The sequence below is a fragment of the Oncorhynchus clarkii genome, chromosome 18 (genome assembly GCF_045791955.1).
Source record: "Oncorhynchus clarkii lewisi isolate Uvic-CL-2024 chromosome 18, UVic_Ocla_1.0, whole genome shotgun sequence".
Classification (NCBI taxonomy): domain Eukaryota; kingdom Metazoa; phylum Chordata; class Actinopteri; order Salmoniformes; family Salmonidae; genus Oncorhynchus; species Oncorhynchus clarkii.
Genome location: NC_092164.1, coordinates 5928724 through 5951269, shown reverse-complemented (window position 1 = coordinate 5951269; position 22546 = coordinate 5928724). Strand labels below are relative to the sequence as shown.

Genomic DNA, 22546 nt, shown 5'->3' with positions numbered 1-22546 from the left:
ATTACCAGGCGTTAAATGGAGGTAAAGGAGGGCTTTGTAATAGTGCAAAAAAAGTTTCCGTTTTCGGCAGAAAGTGGATTAATAAAGTCCATCAATATCTTATCTCTGCAAGGTGTAAAATTCCAACCGTATCAGTATTGCTCCCTCTACCTGGGATTGAGTAATTGAACCCCTGCCATTGGCCCATACATTGTAGAACCAAGTTGAGTCTGTGCATCCAGAGTCATGGAGAAGGAGAGGAGGCTCATTATCTGTCCCTGGTCTGAACCCATAGAGAGTTCAGCATCGGGGGCTTTGTCATGGGTACTGGTCCCATTTACCAGGCTCACTGGTATGGAAGTAAATATGGTCTTTAGTGGGGCAGACACCAGTCTCCCTCCAGGCAGACCCACCATTGTCCTCTCTGGCCTGGGCTGGTAGTCAGGCTGTATATCATAGGAAAACAAAATGGACATTCCATCTCTAATCTAGTTGGTCTTCTTTTTGTCCAGCTCCTCTCATTGGCTTACAGAGTCAGGGATTAACAACATGAACATCCGATAATCTGACTGGTTATTTAGCTGTAGAGCTTTGGCTTACTTAACATGACTTCCCCATGACTGAGCCATCCTCTCTGGGTCGCTGTGTGACCGGTGGGGGCCAGGAGCCTGACCTAGAGCTGGAGCTCTCTTACTGCCATAACCATTTGTTCAGTTACAATGTGTTTTCAATGGGAGGGGAAGAGGGATAGTTAGTAGTTGTAGACTATAATAGATGATTTAGTAACAGATTATTAATACAGCCGTAATAACATTTAATAGATATAGACTATAATAGATGATTTAGTAACAGATTAGTAATACAGATTTAATAACATGTTATATATATAATATGTCGGTCCTCAAAGCAATCCTTTACCTCGTTCAAGCAACCTGAGAAAAGCCTTCATCAATCCACTCACTGTATGTAGACTGTGATCCTAGCTTCATGGGATTCACTATAGGGTTAGTTACTGGATGCCATCTGAGTCGGGGTCTGGATGACATTTAGCTAATGAAGCAAAGCACAGCGCACACAACAGCATGAGTGAGATACAGACAACTGATCACCTACTCCGGATGTACTGATCGATCTCTCTCAATCCATCTCTTTCTTTCTCTCTGTCGCTGTCTCTCTCCAACTCTGAGGATGTTTACCTTCAATATTTTATTCACTGATTGATTTTCCTCAACAGTGTCCTGGACGTTGACCAATCAGACAGCTGCATGTGGAAGGTCTCAGCCAATGATGGAGGCCTGGCCAGCAGCCTGGGTCCTACTTTTAACGCTAATCGCTGATTGGCTGGAAGCGGCTCAATCGCGGGACTTCACTGTGAAGGACATCATCCTCCTCCATCCGTCAAGTATGAATACACACGCATTGGAAATGTATTTCTGTATCAAACTGTGGTAGATGGAGTTGCACCTTTCTTTTCTTCTGGTTGAGTCTGCTGGCAATGTCTCCGTGACCTTTGAAATTAGTCATCAATACTGAGATGTGACCATTATAACAGCCAAGAGAAAGGGCATCCATCCATGACCCTCTGATCCAGAGTTATTATGGGGGGGGCACACAGGGGCACGTTCCCCCTCAGATTTGTCCTGTAAATGTTTGTTTTTAAAAAATATATATATTATTGTAATTTTATATTATGATGATTTATTTTTTCGTTCTTCTTTTCTGAATTTGTCTTTAGTTTGCCCAGATAGGTTCCCAATCTCCAAACCTCATAACTAGACGCCAAGAAGCCATTTCAGGCTATCAATCAAATTAGAGTCGCTGTTTATAAAACAAGCCGTAGAAAGTTGGTTTCAATTTCAGTTTAATCCCCCAGAAAAGACAGAACAAATATGACAACAAATATTAAGGTTAAACTCAAAATATTGTAATTGATAAAAAACGATTTTTAAAATAAATAAATAAACCCCCCCCCCCCCCCAAAAAAAATGGTATAATCTTTGTAAATGATGTCATAAATAGGACTGGTGGAGTTACGTCACACACGCAGCTAACAAAAACATACGGACATGTCTGCTCTACTCAAAATTACAACCAATTAATTGCAGCATAACCGCAAAAACGGAAGAGGCAAGTGGACGGGGGAGAAAGTAAGGAAAGTTCTCTCAGCCCTGCATTAAAGAACAACATTGGTCGAAGACAATTGTGATAAATTAAAAAAGTATAGCAGTTTTATTTCAGGACCAAAAATGGACAGCTGCTCCATATAGATTACAAAATCGTTGGGGAGAGATTTCAATGTACCTATACCATGGCACATGGTTTATAAACTGATACACAAAACAACGCTGGATTCAAAACTTAGATTGCGATACAAAATTCTTGCAACCAATACCATTTGATCTATATGTGGGATACAACCATCCCAGCTCTGCAGATTTTTTGCGAATAGACAGAATCATTAGCTCATTTGTTTTGGTACTGTCAATATGTAGCTTGTTTTTGGTCGCAGGTTCAGGAATGGCTGAAGAATTGCAACATTTGGAGCTAACTCTGCAAATAGCACTGCTGGGTGATTTTAAAAGTCATAGTCAATCGATAAATAATATTTAAATCAAACCTTTATTTAATTAGGCAAGTCAGTTAAGAACAAATTCTTATTTACAATGGCGGCCTACCCCGGCCAAACCTGGACAACGCTGAGCCCTATGGGGGTCCCAATCACGGTCAGATGTGACACATCCTGAATTTGAACCAAGGTCTGTAGTGACACCTCTTGCACTGAGATGCAGTGCCTTAGATCGCTGCGCCACTCGGAAGCCCTATATAATAAAACTCTTAGCGAAAAACTTTATCTTCAACTTACAATCTGTATAAACTATGAGAATACAAAGGTTCAGAACTTTTGTGAAACATCACAGCACAGTTGAACAATATATAAGCAAATAGAAATCCAAACAGAGATAGATGGGAGGGGTTGAGTGGAGCTTAATGGAGGGACTGAAGGGTGGGATTGTAGAAAAAAAAGCTGTTTCAGGTGTTTGAAAAAGGCAAAATTCTTGAAGGGCTTGGCCCTTTGCCGAACACCCCCCCCCCTCCCAGCCATCCTCACATACTTTGTGCCCCCTCAGATCTTTGAGGTGCATGCCGCCCCTGCTCTGATCCCCAGACAAAGGTGACATGGCCACAGTTGGTAATGGTCACAGTCAGGCCTCTCTCCACCCTGCCTTCATCTTTGAAGGTACTTTCCATATCTAGATGAAGAGATTATAATAAAACAATATTTATCCACAATGCCAGTGTAGAGACATCTTCCTCATCCACTCAGAATATGTACCACTGTGTGACACAGTCTCTGGCTTACTACATCTGCGGTGTTGGGTATCAGTGAGATGTGTGCGAGTTTCCAGACGTGACTTCCTGTTTCCCATCCCTTTCTCTCTGTGAAACTGAGACGCATTCTGTCCCTCAGCCTTCAGTTCCTCAGACTACAGTTCCTCAGACTACAGTTCTTCAGACTACAGTTCCTCAGACTACAGTACAGTATACTGGTCCACAGTGAGAACTGGGCTCACCGCCGCGTGAGAAGTATGGAAACGCACAGTAGCTCTAAGAGGCAGGCACGTACGAGGTCAGACCCTTAATGGTTCCCCTTCCCCTCCATCTCCCTGCAGTCAAACACTGAAATCTCATCTAATGTATTTTACCTCAGCTCTCTTGGCACAATCTGCCTTCAACATCTGATAAGCCAAGAGCTCCTATATCAGGTTTATGGTTGTTTGTTTCATAGGGATATCTGAGCTGAATTCCCCAATAAATGCGTGTCTGTTTGGACCCACGCCCCGGCATGTACAGGGGGATAGGATGACCTTGACCAGCCCTGGGGGCTTGGGGTATGGAGGGTGGATTAGAGGGAGTATGTGTTAGTGTGTGTGTGTGTGTGTGTGTGTGTGTGTGTGTGTGTGTGTGTGTGTGTGTGTGTGTGTGTGTGTGTGTGTGTGTGTGTGTGTGTGAGAGACTGGCAGGCAGGCAGACTTTTGTTCGCTGAGTGACGTTTGGATGACCCTAAGACCTGTAGCTGTCTTAGGATGTGTCCTAAATGGTACGTCATTCCCTTTATAGTGCACTACTACCCCATGGGCCTTGATCAAAATTAGTGCACTATACAGGGAATAGGGTGCCATTTGGGATGCACTATATCCAATGGGAGGCCTGATTCCCAGTGTTCTTAGTATTAACATAATGGTTGCCAATTGAACAAACCAAACAAGCCTACTGTTTGATCACGGCAGATGGTCTCCATGCAAAGTTTAGTGACCATTCTATTCTAGAATCTAGACGGTTGAACTGACGGTTCATTAATTCAATTCAAACTGTATTGTCCTCTCATAATATAACACTTAACAAAGACACACAGAGTGAGTGTAGTTAAATGTCCTGTATGTACTGTAGTTAAATGTCCTGTATGTACTGTAGTTAAATGTCCTGTATGTACTGTAGTTAAATGTCCTGTATGTACTGTAGTTAAATGTCCTGTATGTACTGTAGTTAAATGTCCTGTGTGTACTGTATGTACTGTAGTTAAATGTCCTGTATGTACTGTAGTTAAATGTCCTGTATGTACTGTAGTTAAATGTCCTGTATGTACTGTAGTTAAATGTCCTGTATGTCCTGTATGTACTGTAGTTACATGTCCTGTATGTACTGTAGTTACATGTCCTGTATATACTGTAGTTAAATGTCCTGTATGTACTGTATGTACTGTAGTTAAATGTCCTGTATGCACTGTATGTACTGTAGTTAAATGTCCTGTATGTACTGTATTTAAATGTCCTGTATGTCCTGTATGTACTGTATGTACTGTAGTTAAATGTCCTGTATGTACTGTAGTTAAATGTCCTGTATGTCCTGTATGTACTGTAGTTACATGTCCTGTATGTACTGTAGTTACATGTCCTGTATATACTGTAGTTAAATGTCCTGTATGTACTGTATGTACTGTAGTTAAATGTCCTGTATGTCCTGTATGTACTGTAGTTAAATGTCCTGTATGTACTGTATTTAAATGTCATGTATGTCCTGTATGTACTGTATGTACTGTAGTTAAATGTCCTGTATGTACTGTAGTTAAATGTCCTGTATGTACTGTATTTAAATGTCCTGTATGTCCTGTATGTACTGTAGTTAAATGTCCTGTATGTCCTGTATGTACTGTAGTTAAATGTCCTGTATGTACTGTATTTAAATGTCCTGTATGTACTGTAGTTAAATGTCCTGTATGTACTGTAGTTAAATGTCCTGTATGTCCTGTATGTACTGCAGTTAAATGTCCTGTATGTACTGTAGTTAAATGTCCTGTATGTCCTGTATGTACAGTAGTTAAATGTCCTGTATGTCCTGTATGTACTGTAGTTAAATATCCTGTATGTCCTGTATGTACTGTAGTTAAATGTCCTGTATGTCCTGTAGTTAAATGTCCTGTATGTACTGTAGTTAAATGTCCTGTATGTACTGTAGTTAAATGTCCTGTATGTCCTGTATGTACTGTAGTTAAATGTCCTGTATGTACTGTAGTTAAATGTCCTGTATGTACTGTAGTTAAATGTCCTGTATGTACTGTAGTTAAATGTCCTGTATGTACTGTAGTTAAATGTATGTGTTTAAAGGAAAGTCGCTCTCTGTTTGTAGCAGCAACATCAATCCTTTGTTTGCTGTAGCTCTGAGGACTACATATCGCTGTAGCTCTGAGGACTACACATCGCTGTAGCTCTGAGGACTACATATCGCTGTAGCTCTGAGGACTACATATCGCTGTAGCTCTGAGGACTACCTATCGCTGTAGCTCTGAGGACTACATATCGCTGTAGCTCTGAGGACTACATATCGCTGTAGCTCTGAGGACTACATATCTCTGTAGCTCTGAGGACTACATATCGCTGTAGCTCTGAGGACTACACATCGCTGTAGCTCTGAGGACTACACATCGCTGTAGCTCTGAGGACTACATATCGCTGTAGCTCTGAGGACTACATATCGCTGTAGCTCTGAGGACTACATATCGCTGTAGCTCTGAGGACTACATATCGCTGTAGCTCTGAGGACTACATATCGCTGTAGCTCTGAGGACTACATATCGCTGTAGCTCTGAGGACTACATATCGCTGTAGCTCTGAGGACTACATATCTCTGTAGCTCTGAGGACTACATATCGCTGTAGCTCTGAGGACTACATATCGCTGTAGCTCTGAGGACTACATATCGCTGTAGCTCTGAGGACTACATATCGCTGTAGCTCTGAGGACTACATATCGCTGTAGCTCTGAGGACTACATATCGCTGTAGCTCTGAGGACTACATATCGCTGTAGCTCTGAGGACTACACATCGATCGCTGGAGCTCTGAGGACTACACATCGATCGCTGGAGCTCTGAGGACTACATATCGCTGTAGCTCTGAGGACTACATATCGCTGTAGCTCTGAGGACTACATATCGCTGTAGCTCTGAGGACTACATATCGCTGTAGCTCTGAGGACTACATATCGCTGTAGCTCTGAGGACTACATATCGCTGTAGCTCTGAGGACTACATATCGCTGTAGCGCTGAGGACTACACATCACTGTAGCGCTGAGGAATACAACAACTCACAATTAGGAGTCCAATGTACAATTTGCATTTCTTCTGTAGCTCATTGAGTAATGACAATGTATTGATTCAGGGAAGTGTTTTTTCATTTTGGGACATGTTATTAAATCTACCAAAAATATGTTATTAAATCTACCAAAAATATGTTATTAAATCTAGATGGTGAATAATAGACTTGTGCTCGTCTCCTCTTGTCTCCACAGCCACACCTCATCCTGGAGGGTTCAAGTGTTTCACATGTAAAGATGCACCAGACAACTACGAATGCAATCGCTGGGCTCCGGACGTATACTGCCCACGAGGTAATTACAGTAAGGTATTTCTGGTATTTACAGCCTGCTCTGTATCTATCATCAAACTCTGTTTTTCAGACCCTCTCGACTCCGTCCAGAGCAGAAATATAAATGACAGGAAAATACCAGGCTGTAAAATGAAGGGTTATCAATGTTGTCTTTGCTGGTTTCTGTATCTTAAACATGGTGTATTTCACTTAAGCTGGACATGTTTAGATAAGAAATTGAATTGGCAGGTTGTATAATTCCACAGGCTCTCTTCTTTTATATAGATATATGGTTGTCTACTAAATGTCTGAAATCATTGTGAAGTTATTTGTTGCCTTAAAGATTTGATCTTAAAAGCACATTCTATGAGTTATTAACAAATGATAAATAGTAGTTTATCACATGAGGATGTGAGGATTGGTTTAAATCACTGGAATCCATCTGAACCTCAGGCTCTTTCAGTGTTACCGTCCACTTCAGTAAGAAGTAGATTGTTGACATATGATATTCATGGAAATTAATGACATTGCTGTTGAAAAGTAAGCTACATTTGCGTTTACATTAACTGACATACAATAAATGTGAAAGTGATGTGTTCTTATCATCGTTCAACTTATTGCTCATTGGTCCGTTATTTCTCAGGATTCCATAGCGTCTGAACGTTAGATCACATGTATCCATCTCTCAGTTGTAAATATTGCAGATTGCACCTTTAACGACAGTGTCTGTGTGTCTGACAGAGACCCGGTACTGCTACACCCTCCATGTGTTGGACGTCCAGGGGAACACTGTGTCTGTGACCAAACGCTGCGTGGCCCCGGCCCACTGTCTGTCTACAGGCTGCACCCAGGACAACCATGAAGGATACAAGGTCATTCAAGAAGCCTCTTTCCTTTGCATAACATTACATTTCTGACACGGCTGCTGAAGCAACTCCTAAATGTACAAGTGCATTTCATTTACCAGGTGAGGGACTAACCAGGGGCAGTTCTCAACGGGGACACACATACAGCATGTATGGAAAGAAAGAGGATGTTTGAACTTTTATTAGTAATATTTGCAGTTCAGAATGTGGCTCTCTGCTCTGTGGTGTCTGGTGGGATCTACCACACTGTCATGGTAATCCCCAGGCCCTGGTTTAAAATGATCTCACTTGGATAAGAATCTGTTCCCTTCTCAGCAGTTGTTATTTGAATGTCTTTCTGGAAATTCCTCTGTCTGTAGTCTGTCTGTGTTCGGTCTGTAGTCTGTGTTCGGTCTGTAGTCTGTCTGTGTTCGGTCTGTAGTCTGTGTTCGGTCTGTAGTCTGTGTTCGGTCTGTAGTCTGTCTGTAGTTTGTATGTGTTCTGTCTGTAGTTTGTATGTGTTCTGTCTGTAGTTTGTATGTGTTCTGTCTGTAGTTTGACTGTGTTCGGTCTGTAGTCTGTGTTCGGTCTGTAGTCTGTCTGTGTTCGGTCTGTAGTCTGTGTTCGGTCTGTAGTCTGTGTTCGGTCTGTAGTCTGTCTGTAGTTTGTATGTGTTCTGTCTGTAGTTTGTATGTGTTCTGTCTGTAGTTTGTATGTGTTATGTCTGTAGTTTGTATGTGTTCTGTCTGTAGTTTGTATGTGTTCTGTCTGTAGTTTGTATGCGTTCTGTCTGTAGTTTGTATGTGTTTTGTTTGTAGTTTGTATGTGTTCTGTCTGTAGTTTGTATGTGTTCTGTCTGTAGTTTGACTGTGTTCTGTCTGTAGTTTGACTGTGTTCTGTCTGTAGTTTGTATGTGTTCTGTCTGTAGTTTGACTGTGTTCTGTCTGTAGTTTGACTGTGTTCTGTCTGTAGTTTGTATGTGTTCTGTCTGTAGTTTGACTGTGTTCTGTCTGTAGTTTGACTGTGTTCTGTCTGTAGTTTGACTGTGTTCTGTCTGTAGTTTGTATGTGTTCTGTCTGTAGTTTGACTGTGTTCTGTCTGTAGTTTGACTGTGTTCTGTCTGTAGTTTGTATGTGTTCTGTCTGTAGTTTGTATGTGTTCTGTCTGTAGTTTGTATGTGTTCTGTCTGTAGTTTGTATGTGTTCTGTCTGTAGTTTGACTGTGTTCTGTCTGTAGTTTGACTGTGTTCTGTCTGTAGTTTGACTGTGTTCTGTCTGTAGTTTGACTGTGTTCTGTCTGTAGTTTGACTGTGTTCTGTCTGTAGTTTGACTGTGTTCTGTCTGTAGTTTGACTGTGTTCTGTCTGTAGTTTGTATGTGTTCTGTCTGTAGTTTGTATGTGTTCTGTCTGTAGTTTGACTGTGTTCTGTCTGTAGTTTGACTGTGTTCTGTCTGTAGTTTGACTGTGTTCTGTCTGTAGTTTGTATGTGTTCTGTCTGTAGTTTGTATGTGTTCTGTCTGTAGTTTGACTGTGTTCTGTCTGTAGTTTGACTGTGTTCTGTCTGTAGTTTGTATGCGTTCTGTCTGTAGTTTGTATGTGTTCTGTCTGTAGTTTGTATGTGTTCTGTCTGTAGTTTGTATGTGTTCTGTCTGTAGTTTGTATGTGTTCTGTCTGTATATTTAGATTTTTCCTGGGAGCACCATTTCATCTATTCAAATTGTGTGTGTGTGTTAACGTACTAGGGGAATAAAGGTGATTCTATCTCTACTCCTGATTCCAGGTCTGCACTGCTTGCTGTGAAGGAAACATCTGTAACATGCAGTTGCCAAGAAACAAGACAGACGCCATCTTTTCCACCACCTCTCTCCTCCACAGCAGTAACGGTCTACTCACACACTACTGGCTGCTCACTGGCTGTCTGAGCTCTACCGTCATCAGTGTCATGCTATCCAACAGTCTATGACATCTAACACTCCTGCCGTCATCAGCGTCATGCTATCCAACAGTCTATGACATCTAACACTCCTACCGTCATCAGCGTCATGCTATCCAACAGTCTATGACATCTAACACTCCTACCGTCATCAGCGTCATGCTATCCAACAGTCTATGACATCTAACACTCCTCCAGTCATCAGCGTCATGCTATCCAACAGTCTATGACATCTAACACTCCTACCGTCATCAGCGTCATGCTATCCAACAGTCTATGACATCTAACACTCCTTCTGCATGGTAGAGGAAGTAGATGTAAAGTTTGATCACCAGATATTTGGTGTTATAATTTTATGAAGTTGCTTTTCTGTTGTTTAATTTATTTAATTTTTCCTATTTTATAACCGAGACAGTATTGACGGAATCTTCTAGATTTTGTCTCATCGTAAGAAGTTCTCCTGTTATATTTACTGGATTCTATGTGATATATGTACATAGTATTTATTTTGTATAATAATTGTTAAATACCTGTAGTTAACATTGGATTCAGGTAGAATGAAAAGTGAACTAGGTTGCAGTGCGGTGTTTTTGTTCCTGGAGTCGTGTGATTGGTTGGTTTAGGCTGTGTGCCCACCATTACCCATTTCCTCTCAACCCATTGGCTATCTGGCGCTGGAAGATGTGACGTCAACCATAACACTACAACGCTGTAATGTTTCTGTATTTCTCACAGTTCTGTCCAATAGAAAGGTTGCCACTTATTGATTAGCATGTCGTCTTGAGGATGATGGTCTAAACATCCTGTACTGATCCCATATACCAGGTTTGGTGCACATTGTGTTCACCATTAAATGTATTATACCAGGTTTGGTGCACATTGTGTTCACCATTAAATGTATTATACCAGGTTTGGTGCACATTGTGTTCACCATTAAATGTATTATACCAGGTTTGGTGCACATTGTGTTCACCATTAAATGTATTATACCAGGTTTGGTGCACATTGTGTTCACCATTAAATGTATTATACCAGGTTTGGTAAACATTGTGTTCACCATTAAATGTATTGTTTGCCTGAACATGTTTCTACAGTATAAACAGTATCCACATAACCAGATAGTGTAGTTTGTGGAATGCAAGATATTTTAGATCCCGCATGAGGCGTGTGGAGTCAGACTGAGGTAAGGTTTCACAGTGAAGGTAACATCAGGTAGAAATACAACGAAAGGTTTGGAGCTTAGAGGTGCAGAAAAATAGGACCATTCTAACACCCCTCTCTTTTTCTCACCTCTCTGCTTTCCTCTCCAGGAAGTAAAAAGGTAAGGTCTTTCTCAGAGCCTCGGCGTCCAGGAGGTGTAGTTTAAAAGCCTTGTGAAGGAGATTATGTTAAACTGCAGGGGTGTTCATTTTAAAGGACTTTCTTTATCTGATTCTGGCCGACAGACTGGGTGGTCACAGTTCCAAACCAAACCCATCAGTCCTTCTCAAATCAGTGTTTAACCTAAAGTTTTTAGAGGTGTGAAATTAGATGTTTCTCTTACCCAAACAACATACTCTTTGTCCTGGGAACACTTTACTAAAAGAGAAGGCCCAGAAGTCATATTTTTATGGGACTCCCAATCACGGCCAGTTGAGATACAGCCTGGATTCGAACACCTCTATCACTGAGATGGAGAGTAACGCATTACCTCAAGGCCAGGCATATTCATTTAAATTTATCCTAGTGTTTGTGTTCCCTAATTAGCGCTAGGAAATTAGCAAAGAGTTAATTGCATTGTCTACATTTCTAATCGTATGTAAGGAGGACAGAGGACAAACTGAAAATCTCTTTTGAATTAGCTATTCATTATTTTGTTTAGTGTTGTGTGTTGCCTCACAAGTCGCTACTTTCTTACATACATTAGATGATTGAATAATTAAATGACTGAATGGTGTGTACCATACCAGCAACATAGACATTTTAATTCATTATGGTGGAAACGTACAACAGACACCATATTTCTATTCCCATTGTGCAAGTGAAGGAAAACCCTGTACAGTAGCAATACTCTGTAGACACTAGATTAGTCTGAAAGTGTTAACTATATTAGACTAGATTCAATCCGTAGTGCTGAATTTGAGTGTTACAGCACGATATAAATGTAAAGATTATTTCAGATTGAACTGAGATATGCAGCGTTTACCGTGAATGCAGAACATTGCCTTCGGAGTTATATCTCACGTCTCTTCAGCACCAAGGCCAGGAAAAGGGCCCTCAGTCAAAGGTAGCTGGTTTATTGGGTGTTTAAACACAGCAGTCAAAGGTAGCTGGGTGGTTTATTGGGTGTTTAAACACAGCAGTCAACGGGATCTTCCTCAGTCAAGTCTTTATGATACCATCAGAGTCAACGACAGATCGCAGCACTACTGTACGCAACCTACCTGTCTACTTCCAAGTACATAGTTATATAGCCTGGTCCCAGATCTGTTTGTGTCCTCTTACCAACTTTGGCAAGACAGCACTAACAGAACAACACAAACAGATCTGGGACCAGGTTAACATAGTTAGGCATGCGTCTGAAGACAACGACCCATTAGAACTTCCTCTCCATGCTGGTGTGGCGAAGACAACGACCCAGTAGAACTTCCTCTCCATGCTGGTGTGGTGAAGACAACGGCATAATGGGCAACGGTTTTCCTCCAAAACAATACCAGAGTGAACAAACAGAGGTCAGGGCACAAACAGTCTTCTGGATAGTGAGATACATCATCAAACAGAGGTCAGGGCACACACAGTCTTCTGGATAGTGAGAAACATCATCAAACAGAGGTCAGAGCACAAACAGTCTTCTGGATAGTGAGATACATCATTCTCACATGGTGATAATAAAATATAAAAACTAGTCCCCGTCTTCGAATGCACTTGACTGGCCTTGAAGTCTTTCCATGACGTGACTGTTAGCAGGTGCAGTGGTGAAAACAGTTCCAACAAACGTAGGTGTTCCCCTCAGGACGTGACGGATAACTGTGCAGGATCCAGAGGCCTCGATGTGGAAACCTAGACGGCTCCACTCCTCCTCTTTGAGTAGTGGGTGGTTGGAGTGAGATCCAAAGAACTGTGGGACAAGACAAAGGAATGATGTGATGTGGTTGTCTTGAAGATTACATACTGTCTCCTGGAAAATATCTCAGATTGATGAAGTACAGTAAACAGTACATGAATATTACATATGTATTACACATTATATAGATATTTTGACATAAACAATTAATAAACAAACAAAAACAGGTAGGAGAACAACTCACAGCTGATCCTGATGAGGGGTCAATGAAGTCAGCCCAGAAGCCAGCTGTCCACAGAGCAAAGCAGATTTCCTTAGCACCACTAACAAACTGGGAAATAACAGAAAACATATATTATCTGTCAGTAGTCAAACTAACTGAAATAACTGAAAACATCTAGTATCTGTCAGTAGTCAAACTAACAGAAAACATCTAGTATCTGTCAGTAGTCAAACTAACAGAAAACATCTAGTATCTGTCAGTAGTCAAACTAACAGAAAACATCTAGTATCTGTCAGTAGTCAAACTAACAGAAAACATCTAGTATCTGTCAGTAGTCAAACTAACAGAAAACATCTAGTATCTGTCAGTAGTCAAACTAACTGAAAACATCTAGTAGCTGTCAGTAGTCAAACTAACAGAAAACATCTAGTATCTGTCAGTAGTCAAACTAACTGAAAACATCTAGTATGTCAGTAGTCAAACTAACAGAAAACATCTAGTAGCTGTCAGTAGTCAAACTAACAGAAAACATCTAGTAGCTGTCAGTAGTCAAACTAACAGAAAACATCTAGTATCTGTCAATAGTCAAACTAACTGAAATAACAGAAAACATCTAGTATGTCAGTAATCAAACTAACTGAAATAACAGAAAACATCTAGTATGTCAGTAATCAAACTAACTGAAAACATCTAGTATCTGTCAGTAGTCATACTAACTGAAATAACAGAAAACATCTAGTATCTGTCAGTAGTCAAACTAACAGAAAACATCTAGTATCTGTCAGTAGTCATACTAACTGAAATAACAGAAAACATCTAGTATCTGTCAGTAGTCAAACTAACTGAAAACATCTAGTATCTGTCAGTAGTCAAACTAACAGAAAACATCTAGTATCTGTCAGTAGTCAAACTAACTGAAAACATCTAGTATCTGTCAGTAGTCAAACTAACTGAAATAACAGAAAACATCTAGTATCTGTCAGTAGTCAAACTAACTGAAAACATCTAGTATCTGTCAGTAGTCAAACTAACTGAAAACATCTAGTATCTGTCAGTAGTCAAACTAACAGAAAACATCTAGTATCTGTCAGTAGTCAAACTAACTGAAATAACAGAAAACATCTAGTATCTGTCAGTAGTCAAACTAACAGAAAACATCTAGTATCTGTCAGTAGTCAAACTAACTGAAAACATCTAGTATCTGTCAGTAGTCAAACTAACTGAAAACATCTATTATCTGTCAGTAGTCAAACTAACTGAAATAACAGAAAACATCTAGTATCTGTCAGTAGTCAAACTAACAGAAAACATCTAGTATCTGTCAGTAGTCAAACTAACAGAAAACATCTAGTATCTGTCAGTAGTCAAACTAACTGAAAACATCTAGTATCTGTCAGTAGTCAAACTAACAGAAAACATCTAGTATCTGTCAGTAGTCAAACTAACAGAAAACATCTAGTATGTCAGTAGTCAAACTAACTGAAAACATCTATTATCTGTCAGTAGTCAAACTAACTGAAAACATCTAGTATCTGTCAGTAGTCAAACTAACTGAAAACATCTAGTATCTGTCAGTAGTCAAACTAACTGAAAACATCTAGTATCTGTCAGTAGTCAAACTAACAGAAAACATCTAGTATCTGTCAGTAGTCAAACTAACAGAAAACATCTAGTATCTGTCAGTAGTCAAACTAACTGAAAACATCTAGTATCTGTCAGTAGTCAAACTAACAGAAAACATCTAGTATCTGTCAGTAGTCAAACTAACTGAAAACATCTAGTATCTGTCAGTAGTCAAACTAACTGAAAACATCTAGTATCTGTCAGTAGTCAAACTAACAGAAAACATCTAGTATCTGTCAGTAGTCAAACTAACTGAAAACATCTAGTATGTCAGTAGTCAAACTAACAGAAAACATACATTATCTGTCAGTAGTCAAACTAACAGAAAACATCTAGTATCTGTCAGTAGTCAAACTAACAGAAAACATCTAGTATCTGTCAGTAGTCAAACTAACTGAAAACATCTAGTATCTGTCAGTAGTCAAACTAACAGAAAACATCTAGTATCTGTCAGTAGTCAAACTAACTGAAAACATCTAGTATGTCAGTAGTCAAACTAACTGAAATAACAGAAAACATCTAGTATGTCAGTAGTCAAACTAACTGAAATAACAGAAAACATCTAGTATCTGTCAGTAGTCAAACTAACAGAAAACATCTAGTATCTGTCAGTAGTCAAACTAACTGAAATAACAGAAAACATCTAGTATCTGTCAGTAGTCAAACTAACAGAAAACATCTAGTATCTGTCAGTAGTCAAACTAACTGAAATAACAGAAAACATCTAGTATGTCAGTAGTCAAACTAACTGAAATAACAGAAAACATCTAGTATGTCAGTAGTCAAACTAACTGAAATAACAGAAAACATCTAGTATCTGTCAGTAGTCAAACTAACAGAAAACATCTAGTATCTGTCAGTAGTCAAACTAACAGAAAACATCTAGTATCTGTCAGTAGTCAAACTAACAGAAAACATCTAGTATCTGTCAGTAGTCAAACTAACTGAAAACATCTAGTATCTGTCAGTAGTCAAACTAACTGAAAACATCTAGTATCTGTCAGTAGTCAAACTAACTGAAATAACAGAAAACATCTAGTATCTGTCAGTAGTCAAACTAACTGAAAACATCTAGTATCTGTCAGTAGTCAAACTAACTGAAAACATCTAGTATCTGTCAGTAGTCAAACTAACAGAAAACATCTAGTATCTGTCAGTAGTCAAACTAACTGAAATAACAGAAAACATCTAGTATCTGTCAGTAGTCAAACTAACAGAAAACATCTAGTATCTGTCAGTAGTCAAACTAACTGAAAACATCTAGTATCTGTCAGTAGTCAAACTAACTGAAAACATCTATTATCTGTCAGTAGTCAAACTAACTGAAATAACAGAAAACATCTAGTATCTGTCAGTAGTCAAACTAACAGAAAACATCTAGTATCTGTCAGTAGTCAAACTAACAGAAAACATCTAGTATCTGTCAGTAGTCAAACTAACTGAAAACATCTAGTATCTGTCAGTAGTCAAACTAACAGAAAACATCTAGTATCTGTCAGTAGTCAAACTAACAGAAAACATCTAGTATGTCAGTAGTCAAACTAACTGAAAACATCTATTATCTGTCAGTAGTCAAACTAACTGAAATAACAGAAAACATCTAGTATCTGTCAGTAGTCAAACTAACAGAAAACATCTAGTATCTGTCAGTAGTCAAACTAACAGAAAACATCTAGTATCTGTCAGTAGTCAAACTAACTGAAAACATCTAGTATCTGTCAGTAGTCAAACTAACTGAAAACATCTAGTATCTGTCAGTAGTCAAACTAACTGAAAACATCTAGTATCTGTCAGTAGTCAAACTAACTGAAAACATCTAGTATCTGTCAGTAGTCAAACTAACAGAAAACATCTAGTATCTGTCAGTAGTCAAACTAACAGAAAACATCTAGTATCTGTCAGTAGTCAAACTAACAGAAAACATCTAGTATCTGTCAGTAGTCAAACTAACAGAAAACATCTAGTATCTGTCAGTAGTCAAACTAACTGAAAACATCTAGTATCTGTCAGTAGTCAAACTAACTGAAAACATCTAGTATCTGTCAGTAGTCAAACTAACAGAAAACATCTAGTATCTGTCAGTAGTCAAACTAACTGAAAACATCTAGTATGTCAGTAGTCAAACTAACAGAAAACATACATTATCTGTCAGTAGTCAAACTAACAGAAAACATCTAGTATCTGTCAGTAGTCAAACTAACAGAAAACATCTAGTATCTGTCAGTAGTCAAACTAACTGAAAACATCTAGTATCTGTCAGTAGTCAAACTAACAGAAAACATCTAGTATCTGTCAGTAGTCAAACTAACTGAAAACATCTAGTATGTCAGTAGTCAAACTAACTGAAATAACAGAAAACATCTAGTATGTCAGTAGTCAAACTAACTGAAATAACAGAAAACATCTAGTATCTGTCAGTAGTCAAACTAACAGAAAACATCTAGTATCTGTCAGTAGTCAAACTAACTGAAATAACAGAAAACATCTAGTATCTGTCAGTAGTCAAACTAACAGAAAACATCTAGTATCTGTCAGTAGTCAAACTAACTGAAATAACAGAAAACATCTAGTATCTGTCAGTAGTCAAACTAACTGAAATAACAGAAAACATCTAGTATCTGTCAGTAGTCAAACTAACAGAAAACATCTAGTATCTGTCAGTAGTCAAACTAACAGAAAACATCTAGTATCTGTCAGTAGTCAAACTAACAGAAAACATCTAGTATCTGTCAGTAGTCAAACTAACAGAAAACATCTAGTATCTGTCAGTAGTCAAACTAACAGAAAACATCTAGTATCTGTCAGTAGTCAAACTAACAGAAAACATCTAGTATCTGTCAGTAGTCAAACTAACTGAAAACATCTAGTATCTGTCAGTAGTCAAACTAACTGAAAACATCTAGTATCTGTCAGTAGTCAAACTAACAGAAAACATCTAGTATCTGTCAGTAGTCAAACTAACTGAAAACATCTAGTATCTGTCAGTAGTCAAACTAACTGAAAACATCTAGTATGTCAGTAGTCAAACTAACTGAAATAACAGAAAACATCTAGTATGTCAGTAGTCAAACTAACAGAAAACATCTAGTACCTGTCAGTAGTCAAACTAACTGACAGTTAACAGACAAGAAAACAGTTCACCAATAAAGGGGAGGTACAGAGTAAGACCTTCAATAAGTACGCAGGCCTACAACTCCAAAATGTGATGGCAGAATATTTTACTGAAATTAGTATCACTGAATCCATATCAATGGGAAACAACCAGTGGACATTCCAACTCACTTTGTGAAGTAGCTGTTCTCTGTCGATCACTTCTTTGTCGATCACCTCACATCTCGTGTGTTTCACCGTGACAACAGTGATGGCGCTGGCTGGGGCCGAGGGGAAATAGGATTCAAACTCTAACAGAGGAAATGAAGAGACGTGTTACACATTCAACTGCTAGCTAGCCAATAGGCCTACAGAAAAGTCAGCTATCACCCACTTGGACAACATTAGTGACGTTAGCAATGCAGTTACTTCCCCCTAGTGGACATGGCTGTATGCAATATAAACTATCTGACGTGTGTGGGCTGCGGTTGATAAAACATGACATGAATGGGGGCCTCCCGGGTGGCGCAGTGGTTAAGGGCGCTGTACTGCAGTGCCAGCTGTGCCACCAGAGACTCTGGGTTCACACCCAGGCTCTGTCGTAACCGGCCGCGACCGGGAGGTCCATGGGGCGACGCACAATTGGCCTAGCGTCGTCCGGGTTAGGGAGGGCTTGGCCGGTAGGGATATCCTTGTCTCATAGCGACTCCTGTGGCGGGCCGGGCGCAGTGCGCGCTAACCAAGGTTGCCAGGTGTACGATGTTTCCTCCGACACATTGGTGCGGCTGGCTTCCGGGTTGGATGCGCGCTGTGTTAAGAAGCAGTGCGGCTTGGTTGGGTTGTGTATCGGAGGACGCACGACTTTCAACCTTCGTCTCTCCCGAGCCCGTACGGGAGTTGTAGCGATGGGACAAGATAGTAGCTACTAAAACAATCGGATACCACGAAATTGGGGAGAAAAAGGGGTAAAAAAAAAAAAAACGACATGAATAGTTAATGTTATGATAAGATAAGTATGACTACACCATGCTACCTTTCTTCAGCAGCTCAGGACAGGTCTGTATAGAACAGTCCACATTGGGCTGATCAAAGTAGTGCTCTGCCTTGCGGACGCTCCTCGATAACATGTGACCAAATTTGCCCTACAAAGAAAAAACATCTAAGTATTCAACATATAACTCTACCAGTATGAAACATAATATAAATGTTTTTAATGATATAAATATATTTTTGAAATGTTTAAGAATAATATCCATTTTTATTAACAATTGAATAAGGACACGTTTCTTTAGTTAAGGAGTTATTGTGAATGACGTATTTACCTGAAACTCGCTGACAAACTGGGCCATTACAAACTCATGTCTCTCGTTGCTAGTAGCAGCAGTCAGAACGTCAGGTACCGTCCTGTGGACTGGGCCTTTAATCCTCTGGTCTGCCATGCCTTCCAGGTGAAAGTCAAAGCCTGAGTTACCTGGCAACTGGAACCGCTGGTCCTGGGGGCCAAATGGTCCCATGTTCTCATCAGGCCATACTGTCCTAGGGCCTGGTAGGGAGAAAGAGAAGTATATTACAATAATGTTAAATCTGTTTGAAAATGTATTTTCTGCCTAACAGTAGCTATAGTTATATAAAGTTTGAGATCATTTTCTCAATTTAATTTTTAATGCACACAGTGCATTCGGAAAGTATTCAGTAACTTGTAACTAACATCTTGTTACGTTACAGCCTTATTCTAAAATTGATTAAATAGTTTTTTTCCCCTCATCAATCTACACACAATACCCCATAATGACAAAGCAAAAACATTTTGTATTTTTTGCAAATGAATAAAAAATAAAAAACGGAAATATCACATTTATAAAAGTGTTCAGACCCGTTACTCAGTACTTTGCTGAAGCACCTTTGGCAGCAATTACAGCCTCGAGTCTTCTTGGGTATGACGCTACAAGCTTGGCACACCTGTAATTGGGGAGTTCATCCTATTTTCTCTGCAGATCCTCTCAAGGTCTATCGGGTTAGATGGGGAGCGTCACTGAACAGCTATTTTCAGGTCTCTCCAGAGATGTTCGATCGGGTTCATGTCCGGGCCACTCAAGGACATTCAGAGACATGTCCCGAAGCCACTCCTGCATTGTCTTGCTGTGTGCTAAGGGTTGTTGTCCTGTATGAAGGTGAAACTTCACCCCAGTTTGAGGTCCTGAATGTTCTTGAGAAAGTTTTCATCAAGGATCTCTCTGTACTTTTCTCCGTTCATCTTTCCCTCGAAAGTTTCCCAGTCCTTGCCACTGAAAAACATCCCCACAGGGCCAAATAGTTTAATCTTGGTTTCATCAGAAAGGGGAATCTTGTTTCTCATGGTCTGAGAGTCCTTTAGGTGCCTTTTGACAAACTCCAAACACGCTGTCATGCACCTTTTACTCAGGAGTGGCTGCCATCTGGCCACTCTACCATAAAGGCCTGATTGGTGGAGTGCTGCAGAGATGGTTGTCCTTCTGGAAGGTTCTCCCATCTCCACAATGGAAATCTGGAGCTCAGAGTGACCATTGGGTTCTTGGTCACCTCAACTGTGGGACCTTATATAGACAGGTGTGTGCCTTTCCAAATCATGTCCAACCAATTGAATTTACCACCGGTAGACTCCAGTCAAGTTGTAGAAACATCTCAAGGATGATCAGTGGAAACAGGATGAACTTGAGCTCAATTTCAAGTCTCATAGAAAAGGGTTGGAAAACTTATGTAAATATGGTATTTCTGTTTGAATTTTTTTTATGAATTTGCACCGAAAGAATATAACCTGTTTTTGCTTTGTCATGATTGGGTGGTGTGTAGAGTAATGAGGGATATAAAAATATATATAATACATTTTAGAATAAGTCTGTAACGTAACAAAACGTGGGAAATGGGAAGGGGTCTGAATACTTTCCGAACTCACTGTAATTACAATTCATAACTCAAAAACGCACAGGCCAAAATACGGTCACAGTTATAAGAAATAAGAAATGACCCAGTGTTGTGGTCCATATAGCAGTAGCCTACCTGAGTCTGAGTCCCCACGTGACACGACAAAATAAGGCTCATCAGAACCAGCAGCTGAGAAGGTTCGTATCCAGCCCACCCTGAGCGCAGCTAGGGCCTGACGCCGTGACGACTGGGTCATCACCAGCCGGGCTCGGCCACACAGCACCTACACGGTTATTAATCAAATCAATCAGAGGAAAAGCGTCAAGCACCCTAGCTACAGTATTATAGCACAATACGATTACATTACCGTCTATTATATGTTGTAATGTAAAGGTTTAGTACTTACACTAGTCATCCCGGTGGCCCTCTGTCACTAGTTTCACACCTGAAGATGTGGAAAGAAGATGAATACTACATGTGTGACATTACATAATAGGACAGCTAATAACCCATGCAGCACAGACAGAATACAGCAGACAGTTGGGAAATATAATTGAATTGATCAAACGTAAACTTGATATTGCAAGTTAGCTTGCACGGTTATATACTATGAGTGTTGCCTTAGCGATTGCGTCATATTGTTGTTTACTGCCATGCGTTTGACTATCTAGCAAGTTAAAAGGGACAAAAACAAGATGATACATACGTATTCGATACAGCTAACTAGAGTTGTTGTTGTTGACAACTGGCAATGACAGACAGCCTAGCTATGCTAATTAGCTTGGTAGCTAAAAGAGCTGACATACAAGTCCAGTCTTGTTTGTTTTGATCGGCTGCACTCTCACTTCTCGTTCGCGACAGACGTAAGTTTGAGATGACAATTTCATAGTTTTCAAAGTTACATTTCAATGTAAACATACACCATTACAACACGATGATATGCGTTAAGTTCCTGAAATATTCGAGTGAATGTGTGCTGTTTATGTAAAGGAACATAACGTTCTTACCTAATCAGACGACTATGTACGCTGCAGCACGTCCGCACGTATGCGAGTTCACATGACTTGAGGACAGTATACGACGAGGGACAAACCGAGCTTTTTGATTGTACGTGTTATTAGAGGATGTCCGTCAGATGGCAGCATATCTACACGAATCAGGAAAAGTCATTAAAAAAGCCCACCTAGGTCGACTGCTGTTAAATAAAATAACCTTGTTGAAATTGTGATAGCTATAATCACAAAAAAAAGTAGTCTACTGATTACTAGACCTCTGTAGTAATATACTACTTGACAACTACGGCATATCTTTTAGGGTATTGGAAATAATTATAATCAGTGACTCCATTCACCATCCATCCGTCTCCCACTGAGCTATAGGCTTGACCTCCCATAGAGATGTATTATTGCAGCCTCCCTCTTTATAATACATTATCATACAATCAGAAGGCCTTTGCTGCCAATGATATAACCATACAGCCTACTCTATTGTGGACTGACCTTCCACCACCAGTAGACAGAGAGAAGCTGGATGTGAAGAGTTAATGTATTTTCCCCTGAGCAGACTCTTTCATCTAAACTGACTCAAAGTACCCTGAGTGCATACTGTACATTTATAGAATGTGTATGTGATCCATGTGGGAATTGAACCCACAACCTTGCCATTGCTAGCACCACACTCTTACCAACTGAGCCCTGAATTCTGAATCTGATGACCACGACAGAGCTGAGAGCTAGCTAGGGTCAGTTGGGACAAGGGGGAACATTCGACGAGGGTATTAACACGGCCTTTCAGAGAGCCTGTCACTGTCAGGTCCCCTGTGGCCGGGAGGGTTGACACACTGAGTGACACTTTCACAGAGCTGAGAGGAAGTGGAGTGGGGAGTTATGGGACTTTTGCTCCAGGGCTTTAGTGCTGGAGGAGGTCTCTCTCTTTCTCTTCCACCTGTCTTTCTCTCTCTCCCTGTCCCTCTCCCTGTCCCTCTCCCT

The 22546-nt window shown here is 40.0% G+C and overlaps 2 protein-coding genes across 7 annotated transcripts in view; one reads left to right on the top strand and one right to left on the bottom strand.

Moving 5' to 3' along the window:
- LOC139372407 (ly6/PLAUR domain-containing protein 6-like) overlaps positions 1-9708 on the top strand; it is a 30392-nt gene extending 20684 nt beyond the window's left edge. The window contains exons 2-5 of the mRNA XM_071112117.1: positions 1214-1381; positions 6825-6923; positions 7643-7773; positions 9526-9708. Of these exons, the coding sequence (XP_070968218.1) occupies positions 1264-1381; positions 6825-6923; positions 7643-7773; positions 9526-9708 (531 nt within the window). The 5' untranslated portion in view covers positions 1214-1263. The remainder of the gene's footprint in view (positions 1-1213; positions 1382-6824; positions 6924-7642; positions 7774-9525) is intronic.
- A 1908-nt stretch (positions 9709-11616) lies between these two features.
- LOC139372922 (cobalamin trafficking protein CblD-like) lies at positions 11617-21637 on the bottom strand. 6 transcript variants are annotated; one of them, XR_011627504.1, is made up of 9 exons: positions 21566-21633; positions 20965-21003; positions 20694-20841; positions 18980-19200; positions 18691-18799; positions 17850-17968; positions 12966-13052; positions 12426-12775; positions 11617-12316 (listed from the first exon to the last, which is right to left on the bottom strand). XR_011627504.1 is itself a non-coding variant. In XM_071112792.1 (8 exons), exons 2-8 carry the CDS (start codon positions 20971-20973, stop codon positions 12560-12562), a joined length of 909 nt encoding a protein of 302 aa, XP_070968893.1. In that variant the 5' UTR covers positions 20974-21003; positions 21566-21637; the 3' UTR covers positions 11617-12559. The 6 variants fall into 6 exon arrangements, 3 of the variants coding, with proteins under 3 accessions (XP_070968893.1, XP_070968895.1, XP_070968894.1); XR_011627503.1 differs by having other exon boundaries at positions 21365-21607; XR_011627505.1 differs by having other exon boundaries at positions 21265-21581.
- Positions 21638-22546: the final 909 nt, after the last annotated feature.

Coding starts and splice junctions, on each gene's coding strand:
- LOC139372922 (XM_071112792.1), bottom strand. Junction 19,201..20,693: donor ACGTGGGGACTCAGACTCAG/GTAGGCTACTGC, acceptor TCTCCCTACCAG/GCCCTAGGACAGTATGGCCT. Junction 17,969..18,690: donor TCCTGAGCTGCTGAAGAAAG/GTAGCATGGTGT, acceptor TTCCTCTGTTAG/AGTTTGAATCCTATTTCCCC.